Raw genomic sequence first — 9,990 nt, 5'->3', positions numbered from 1 at the left:
ACTGTGCCCCCAGTCCGAGACTCCCCAACCAGCGGGAATAGTTCCCCTTAATACCCTGTAAACTTCGATCAGATCACCCCTTAACCGCCAAAATTCTAGTGCATACAAGATTAGACAAATCAGGGTTGTAACTAAACAATAGTGTATTTGGATTTTCAGAAGGCCTTTAATAAAGTCCCACATAAGAGGTTAGTGTGCAAAATTAAAGCACATAGGATTGGGGGTAATGTATTGGCATGGATTAAAAATTGGTTTACTGACAAGAAACAGAGAATAGGAATAAACGGGTCTTTTTCAGGGTGGTGGGCAGTGACTAGTGGGATACCACAGGGATCGGTGCTTGGGCCCCAGCTATTCACAATATGTATTTATTAAAAAATAAATGATTTGGATGAGGGAACCAAATGTAATATTTCCAAGTTTACTGACGACACAAAACTGGTGGGATTGTGAGTTGTGAGGAGGATGCAAAGACGCTGCAAGGTGATTTAGATAGGTTGTGAGTGGGCAAACACATGGCAGATACAGTATAACGTGGATAAATGTGAAGTTATCCACTTTGGTAGGAAAAACATAAGGACAATATTATTTAAATGGTGATAGCTTGGGAAGTGTCGATGTACAGAGGGACCTGGATGTCCTTGTACACCAGTCATTGAAAGCAAACAGTTAGGAAGGCAAATGGTATGTTGGCCTTCATTGCCAGAGGATTTGAGTACAGGAGCAAGGATGTCTTACTCCAGTTATACAGGGCCTTGGTGAGACCACACCTGGAGTATTGTGTACAGTTTTGGTCTTGCCAAAGAAAGGATATACTTGCCATAGAGGGAGTGCAGCGAAGGTTCACCAGACTGATTCCTGGGATGGCAGGACTGTCGTATGAGGAGAGATTGGGTTGACTAGGCCTGTGTTCACTAAAGTTTAGAAGAATGAGAGGGGATCTCATTGAAACGTATAAAATTCTGACGGGGTTGGATAGACTGGATGCGGGGAGGCTGTTTCCCCCGGGGCTGGGAAGTCTAGAACAAGGGGTCACAGTCTCAGAATACGTGGTAGGAAATTTAGGACCGAGATGAAGAGAAATGTTTTCACTCAGAGGGTGGTGAACCTGTGGAATTCTCTACCATAGAAGGCTGTGGAGGCCAAGTCACTGAATATATTTAAGAGGTAGATTTCTCGAAACAAAATACATCAAGGGGTATGGGGGAAAAAGCAGGAATATGGTGTTGGGATAGAGGATCAGCCATGATCATATTGAATGGTGGTGCAGACTCGAAGGGCCGAATGGCCTACTACTGCTCCTATTTTCTATGTTTATAAACCCTTGAAGTCCAGGTATCATTGAGGTAAACCTACGCTGCATTCTCTCAAAGGCCGATATATCCTTCCTATGGTATGGTGCCCAGACCTGCTCACAATGCTCCAGGTGTGGTCTAACCAGGGTTTTATACAGCTGCAGCATAACTTCCACCCCCTTGTATTCTAATCCTCTAAATATAAAGGTCAGCATTCCATTCGCCTTTTTGATTATTTTCTGTACCTGTTAATGACATTTTAACGATCCATGTACCTGGATGCCCCCCGCTCCCAAGTCTCTTTAGGCCTCCACTGTTGTATTTAACAGGTGCTGTGGATGAGCTGGAGTTCTGCTCAGTGCCAGCTTTCCCCTGTGCTAATAATGGATGTGTGTGTTGCAAAAAAAACATTCACCCATTTTCCTTTGCAAAAAGACCGTTGCAAGGTTTTAAAAAAATGATTAGATAAAGGCCTTCACCACAGGCTTTAGATTAGACGTATAATAAGTATGTCAACCAGCTGAAAACAACTACATTTCCCGTAATCAGTGAAACATTTCAATTTGCAGTCGACAAAATATTTCCTTCAGGGCGCAGCGTTAAGTTAAATATTATTGAGAGCGCGCAGAGTCCTTCCGCTGCTCTGACGGGCTCGCTGATTTACCGCCACCAACTGGTGCAAAGCGCTCGGGACTGCAAGACCTCAAGCAGCCCGTCACCCAACCTCGCAAATAATAGCAGTGCCTGCGTCCCCCTTTCCCAAGCGACAATCGCTCTCGCGTCTTCACCAAGCCCTCAATTACTCACCGTATGTCGGGCAAAAGATTTGTTCCTCAGCGACCATCAGGTCTGAACTTGAACTTGGACCTGCACCCGCTGACCCCTCTCTCGGCAAACCGCAGGACAGCTGCACTGGGGGGTGGGGGGAGAGCAGGGCACCTTTTCAACATGCACAAATAAACGTGCAAATGCACACTTGTATGCCGACAGTGTTTATGGTGATGTGAGGATCAAAATAACATGGACAAAAGCCAAATAGCAGAGTGTTCGGATTCTTTATACAATCTTGTGGTACACAGGAAAATTGCACTCCTCCAAGTTTGGAAAGATCGCAGGATTTGCAGAGGGCAGAACAGCACACTGTCCCCGACGATCAGCCCCGGCCGGCCAGGAGCAATAGCTGGAGCCTCTCCAACAGTACAGACCCTCGGGTTCACTGTCCACATCGAACAGCAATGTCCCCCCGCTCGCTCACCCTCCAGTATCTGATCCCTCGAGCCTGTATCCGGGGGCTGGGAACCGATGGCCCTCAATATCAGACACTGGGCATAGACTCTTCCTAAATCATTTCCAGATCATTAAAGTGATTAGTGCCAGGCACCATCTTAAAAAGTATTAAAAACACACGCAAGGGATTAGACATACCAATGGGTTAACGTTTAAATAAACGAGGAAAGGAATAATCACAAAGGGTGGAGAGACTGAGCTCTGCAAGACCCACAAAAAACTAAGCCGGCTGGACGAGGAGATTTGAGACCTGGTTGTCGTTAGCAGGGAAGCCATTCCAGGGGTCAGTTATATCAATGTTGGTAATACACCAAATGAGGGCCTGCTCTCCCCGGGCTGGTGTAGTAGTGAGCCTTCCTCGCTGAAGGAGCAGGACTCTGGTCAGGGTTGGGTGATGTGCTGCACCGACTGTTAATGGGACCGTGGAGAGGCCGACATTTGGTGGCACTGCAGTGCATTCGGACCAGGATTAAAACCTCCTACCGAGTAGAGGTTTCTCGCATTCATCGAGGTCCAGTGGGTGGTTGTCATCTGCGGCTGGGGAATAAAGGAGAGAGAGAGAGAGAGAGAGAGTTGTTCAACACACATTTTGGTTTCTAACTGCGTCACAATCCAGCTTTTAACCACCAGACACACAGGTGCTTCGTGAACCTCTTGTTCCGGCCACGTTCGATCAAATAATATATCTTGTGTCAATTTGCCCGATTGAATGAAAGAAAGACTTGCATTTATATAGCACCTTTCACAATCACTGAACGTCTCAAAGCGCTTTACAGCCAATGAAGTACTTTTGGAGTATAGTCACTGTTGTATAATGTGGGAAATGCAGCAGCCAATTTGCGCACAGCAAGCTCCCACAAACAGCAATGTGATAATGACCGGATAATCTGTTTTGTTATGTTGATTGAGGGATAAATATTGGCCCAGGACACCAGGGATAACTCCCCTGCTCTTCTTCAAAATAGTGCCATGGGATCTTTTACGTCCACCTGAGAGAGCAGACGGGGCCTCGGTTTAACGGTTCATCCAAAAGACAGCACCTCCGACAGTGCAGCACTCCCTCAGCACTGCACTGGAGTGTCAGCCTAGATTTTTGTGCTCAAGCCCCTAGAGTGGGACTTGAACCCACAACCTTCTAACTCAGAAGAGAGTGTGCTACCCCACTGAGCCACACCCGACGTGATCCCACCGTGTGTGACACGCTGCCAACATATTTTAAAGTCTGTTTGACAACATGAAAAATTAAAATGTTGAAAAGCTTAAAAACGTGTTGTAAAAATGGAACCAATATCAAGGGCACAGAGGAAGGAAATAAAGAGCAGGAGCTCCCCCCAGTGGCCTGATGGTAAACTGCACCAAGTGGAAGGGAGGAAGAAACTTGCATTTATATAGCACCTTTCATGACCTCAGGACGTCTCAAAGTGCTTTACGGCCAATGATGCATATTTGGAGTGTAGTCACTTGTAAAGTGGGAAACGCGGCCGCCAATTTCCGCACAGCAAGCTCCCACAAACAGCAATGTGATAATGGCCATTTGATTGAGGGATAAATATTAGCCAGGACACTGGTGAGAACTCCCCTACTCTTTTCCGAAATAGTGCCTCGGGATCTTTTACGTCCACCTGAGAGAGCAGATGGGGACTCGGTTAAATGTCTCATCCGAAAGACGGCCCCTCCGACAGTGCAGCGCTCCCTCAGCACCACCCTGGGAGTGTCAGCCCAGATTATGTGGGCCTGTGTCGGGGGTGGGTCCCGAACCCACAATCTTCTGAATCAAAGGCGAGAGTGCTACCCACTGAGCCACGGCCGACACAAAGGACAGACCAGAGTGACCCAGGTTCTCTGCATGGTGGGTGCTGAATTAGGGGGGGGGGGGAACCAGAACTGGCCCCTTTGTGCTAAGCAGATGACAGGAGGTGAAGGAGTCCCCACTTCCGAACTACAATTCAGGGGACATTGGGCAAGGACAGACTGGGTTTGACAGTCATGGTCAATCATGTCCTTCAAGGCTAGGCTCCTGTATAAAGAATGAGCAGTACAGAGAGGTACTGCAAGAGGGCAAATGAGTCCTGGGTCGATATTTATCCTTCAACCAATGTGAGTCAACATCTTGTTTGGGGGGGGGGGGGGGGGGGGGGGGGGGGAGAAACAGAGGAAGAATTTCTGAATATCAAAAGATTTTAAAAAACGTGAGAGAAATATTCTCAGATTTTACTCAGAGATACAGGGGGATTGTGAGGAGAAACTTTTTACGCAGCGAGTGGTAATGACCTGGAACTCACTGCCGACACGGGCGGTGGAAGTGGAGACGATCAATGATTTCAGAAGGAAATTGGAGGCGCACATGAGGGAAATAAACTTGCAAGGCTCCAGGGATAGAGCGAGGGAATGGGACTGGCTGGATTGCTGTACAGAGAGCTGGCATGGACTCGATGGGCTGAGTGGCCTCCTGTGTGTAATAACTCTGTGACTCGAGCTTAAGCTGTTGCAATGTTTGTGTTATCGGTTGATATTAAATTTACTACCGTGTAAATGAAAATCTAGTTTCCCCCCCCCCCCCCCCCACGCCCCGGAGAACTCCCAACAATCTACAGCTTTGTGCCGTAGTAAAAGGCAGTCACGGGCTGGCAGGGTGCGAGCTTGTGCCAATTTCTTCACTTCGCGGGGGTCTCGGTACAAAGCAGCCCGTCACCAGCGGTAGAGGATGGAGCACAATCCCGAACATAAAGCAAGCCGTTACCAGGTAGATAATGGAGTGCCGTCTCAGTGCTGTCAAAGTGTCTCAGTCCTTCAATCTGCGCTGAAGTCAGGATCGCCAGAATTTCAGGCTGAGGTGAGAAAGAAAGATGGTTACTCTGCCTAGCTCCTGTACTTTTTCTTTTCGGAGTCGAAAGCAATTAATAACAACAACTTTATATAGCATCTTTAACGTAGTAAAATGTCCCAAGGCGCTTCACAACAGTGTTACAGACAAACAGATAAATTTGACACCAAACCACAGAAGAAATTACGGCAGAAGGTTCACTAGGTTGATTCCGGGGATGAGGGGGTTGACTTATGAGGAAAGGTTGAGTAGGTTGGGCCTCTACTCATTGGAATTCAGAAGAATGAGAGGTGATCTTATCGAAACGTATAAGATTATGAGGGGGCTTGACAAGGTGGATGCAGAGAGGATGTTTCCACTGATGGGGGAGACTAGAACTAGAGGGCATAATCTTGGAATAAGGGCATGCCCATTTAAAACCGAGATGAGGAGGAATTTCTTCTTTGAGGGTTGTAGATCTGTGGAACTCGCTGCCTCAGAGAGCTGTGGAAGCTGGGACATTGAATAAATTTAAGACAGAGATAGACAGTTTCTTAAACGATAAGGGGTTATGGGGAGCGGGCAGGGAAGTGGAGCTGAGTCCATGATCAGATCGGCCATGATCTTATTGAATGGTGGAGCAGGCTCGAGGGGCCGTATGGCCTATTCCTGTTCCTATTTCTTATGTTTTTATGATCAAAAGCTTGTTTCAAGAGATAGGTTTTAACGAGCATCTTAAAGAAGGAAAGAGAGGTAGAGAGGCGAAGAGGTTTAGGGAGGGAGTTCCAGAGCTTAGGGCCCAGGGAGCGGAAGGCACGGCCACCAATGGTTGAGCAGTTATAATGAGGGATGTTCAAGAGGCCAGAATTTGAGAAGCGCAGACATCTTGTGGGGTTGTGAAGCTGAAAAAGATGAGAGAGATAAGGAAGGGCCAAGTTCATGGAGTGATTTGTAAACAAGGATGAGAATTTTGAAATCTTACATATTATTTTATATTACTAACAATGAAGGTTTTGCCATTTCCCCCTCCAGCAACCTAATCCAATTTACATTTACCTACAGAGCACTGTACCAGGTTAACATAGAAACATAGAAAATAGGTGCAGGAGTAGGCCATTCGGCCCTTCTAGCCTGCACCGCCATTCAATGAGTTCATGGCTGAACATTCAACTTCAGTACCCCATTCCTGCTTTCTCGCCATACCCCTTGATCCCCCTAGCAGTAAGGACCTCATCTAACTCCTTTTTGAATATATTTAGTGAATTGGCCTCAACAACTTTCTGTGGTAGAGAATTCCACAGGTTCACCACTCTCTGGGTGAAGAAGTTCCTCCGCATCTCGGTCCTAAATGGCTTACCCCTTATCCTTAGACTGTGACCCCTGGTTCTGGACTTCCCCAACATTGGGAACATTCTTCCTGCATCTAACCTGTCTAACCCCGTCAGAATTTTATATGTTTCTATGAGGTCCCCTCTCATTCTTCTGAACTCCAGTGAATACAAGCCCAGTTGATCCAGTCTTTCTTGATAGGTCAGTGCTTCACATGGTGAAGTAACTCAAGAGCAGCAACTGTGAACATTCGGTCAAGACTGGCCAGTGTGAACCAGCAGCCTCCTGCAGGCAGCAGGAAGCCGGCCAGGAGAACGATAGGTTTTTTTTGATGGTGGTGTTGGCTCCGGTACCAGGAGAGCTCGCGACTCTTCCAACACCCACCTCAGACACCGCACGAGGCAGATGAGAGCTGGGCTTTAAAAGGTTCTGCCTGTAGGGCAGCAGCTCCGATAGTGCGACGCTATCGCAGGCCTGCGCGAGGGCGTCGGAGCGGAGAGGCGCTGTAATCTGCGTCTAACCCGCACTGCGCTCGATCGGAGCAATGCTTGGTGTTGGCAACAGGTGCCTGCAATGGGAGAGTTTTTCAGATCTCACTGCAAGAATTAAACTCACTCGAACATTACAACAACTTGCATTTATATAGCACCTTCACAATAGTAAAATGGCCCAAGTTGCTTCACACGAGAGTTGACAACATTTGACACCGAGCTACATGAGATATTAAGACAGATGACCAAAAGCTCGGTCAAAGAGGTAGGTTTTAAAGAGTGTCTTAAAAGGAGACACTGGTTTGGCCTCAACTGGAGTACTGAGTCCAATTCTGGGCACCACACTTTAGGAAGGATGTGAAGGCCTTAGAGAGGGTGCAGAAAAGATTTACGAGAATGATTCCAGGGATGAGGGACTTCAGTTACATGGATAGACTGGAGAAGCTGGGGTTGTTCTCCTTGGAGCAGAGAAGGTTGAGAGGAGATTTGATCGAGGTGTTCAAAATCATGAAGAGTCTGGACAGAGTAGATAGAGAGGAACTGTTCCCATTGGCGGAAGGGTCGGGAACCAGAGGACACAGATTTAAGGCGATTGGCAGAAGAACCAAAGGCGACACGAGGAAAAACTTTTTACGCAGCGAGTGGTTAGGATCTGGAATGCGTGGCCTGAGAGGGTGGTGGAGGCAGACTCAATCGTGGCTTTCAAAAGGGAGTTGGATAAGTACCTGAAGGAAAAAAATATGTGCAGAGCTACGGGGAAAGGGCGGGGGAGTGGGACTGGCTGAAGTGCTCTTGCAGAGAGTCGGCACGGGCTCGACGGGCCAAATGGCCTCCTGTGCTGTAACCATTCTACGAGAGAGAGAGAGGTGTAGAGAGGTTGAGGGAGGGAATTCCAGAGCTCAGAGCCCAGGCAGCTGAGGGCACGGCCACCAATGGTGGAGCGAAGATCACCGGGGATTCTCGAGCGTGGTAAACACATACCCGTAAATTACAGAGCAGCAGGCAGGCATTCTGCTGCTGGAATGTCAGGATCAGCTCCTGAAGGCCGTTCACTGTCGTGTAGTCAATGCTGCTGACATGAAGACAGTCCAATATTACGGAGCGGGGAGGGGAGGCTGCGAAAGGAACCACAAGATTATTCATTCATTTAATTAAAAAAAAAAACCTGTGCGGAATTTCTCCCCTCCGTTTCGAGGCTCGCGTGTGGGTTCCATGGAACCAGTGGCCCTCGTGCAGTACAAGAGTCACGGCAACGAGTGGCGACGGGCTACTCGACTGCAGGGGCGTCACTTTGCCTTCCTTAACCCATTGCCGTGGTCACCGCGTCCCTGGCTGGAATTCAAGGGCGGTTCCACTCCTCACCGGACCACAGCAGCAACGTGTTGAAATCACGTCCCGGGTATGAAACCTTGGATTTTTCCCGCTCCCCAACTAGTTCAGGGTGAGGGAACCTCGACTCAAGGCAAAGCCAGAAAAAAAAAAACAATCCCCGATAGCCAATCAAGCGGGCTGCGTGAGCTACAAGAAAGACGACGGAGGCTGGGAAAGTTTACACTGGAGAATAGGTAGTGGGGGGTGGGGGCAGAGATTCTAAGCGATCGGATTCGTTGCTTCTGTAACCAGGGGGCATCAGCTTGAGCCAAGAGGGAAGGTGCAGAGGCAATTTAGTTCACTCGCTCAGGAGGGGGACATGTTTGACTCGGAGCAGAGATTTATCAATTTAATGCTGGCAAATTCAGCAGGGAGCTAGATTGTTTTTTTTTGGAGCAGCTTTAGATACTTGGGCCAGACAGTTGGATGGAGATAGTCAGTTCTAGTTCTGCACCCACTGTGCTGCCAACATGTGAAATGAAATTCCAATTTCTGAATGCACCCCGCCCGCGCATCACCACACCCCCCCCCCCCCCCCACAATAGCAGAATGACTGGGCCCTTCCGGAGGAAGACTCGCAGATTGGAAGCTGGTGCAAATCCCAGCGTCGCACCTAAATGGAGGGCAGAAGGTGCGGGGTTAGTCCAGCATCACAGAGGCTGCCGCTTACCTTCCAGCGCCTGCTTGTACAGCAGGTCACGAACGTGTTCAACTGCTGGGAAATTCAGCCCACTCTGTAACTGCACCACAACTGTACCGCAATCAGAAATCTGGGACACAAATAGAAGTGGATTAGGTTTCCGCTGTCTTCACATTCCTCGAGGGTCATTCATCTTCCAGATTTATAAAGTGAGACTTGCATTTATATAGCGCCTCTCACGACCACCGGATGTCACAAAGCGCTTTACCGCCAACGAGGTACTTTTGGAGTGTAGTCACTGTTGTAATGTGGGAAACACAGCAGCCAATTTGCACACAGCAAGCTCCCACAAACAGCAATGTGATAATGACCTGATAATCTTTTTTTAGTGATGTTGATTGAGGGATAAATATTGGCCAGGACTCCGGGGATAACTCCCCTGCTCCTCTTCGAAATAGTGCCATGGGATCTTTTGCGTCCACCTGAGAGAGCAGACGGAGCCCTCGGTTTAACATCTCACCCGGAAGACGGCACCTCCGACAGTGCAGCACTCCCTCAGCACTGCACTGGAGCGTCAGCCTAGATTTTTGTGCTCACGTCTCTGGAGTGGGACCTGAACCCACAACCTGGTGACTCAGAGGTGAGAGTGCTGCCCACTGAGCCACAGCTGACACTTTATAAAGAGTTCAGGGCATGCACGTATAGCATGTTCGGTGCGGAGGAGCAATTTTCCATCAATGCCATGCCTGCCTGCCTGTCGGGGCTTTATCAGCT

General features: G+C 48.4%; 1 protein-coding gene across 4 annotated transcripts in view; it reads right to left on the bottom strand.

The window, feature by feature from the left end:
* Window positions 1-2,333: 2,333 nt before the first annotated feature.
* slc26a11 (solute carrier family 26 member 11) overlaps window positions 2,334-9,990 on the bottom strand; it is a 39,213-nt gene continuing 31,556 nt past the window's right edge. For all 4 annotated transcript variants that reach the window (XM_070857838.1, XM_070857839.1, XM_070857840.1 and 1 more), the window contains 4 exons: window positions 9,247-9,346; window positions 8,187-8,320; window positions 5,323-5,410; window positions 2,334-3,119 (listed from right to left, as the gene is read on the bottom strand). In XM_070857838.1, the coding sequence (XP_070713939.1) occupies window positions 3,052-3,119; window positions 5,323-5,410; window positions 8,187-8,320; window positions 9,247-9,346 (390 nt within the window). In that variant the 3' untranslated portion in view covers window positions 2,334-3,051. The remainder of the gene's footprint in view (window positions 3,120-5,322; window positions 5,411-8,186; window positions 8,321-9,246; window positions 9,347-9,990) is intronic.

The sequence above is a fragment of the Pristiophorus japonicus genome, chromosome 16 (assembly GCF_044704955.1).
Source record: "Pristiophorus japonicus isolate sPriJap1 chromosome 16, sPriJap1.hap1, whole genome shotgun sequence".
In the NCBI taxonomy this organism is placed as follows: domain Eukaryota; kingdom Metazoa; phylum Chordata; class Chondrichthyes; family Pristiophoridae; genus Pristiophorus; species Pristiophorus japonicus.
This window is presented reverse-complemented; position numbering and strand designations above follow the sequence as displayed.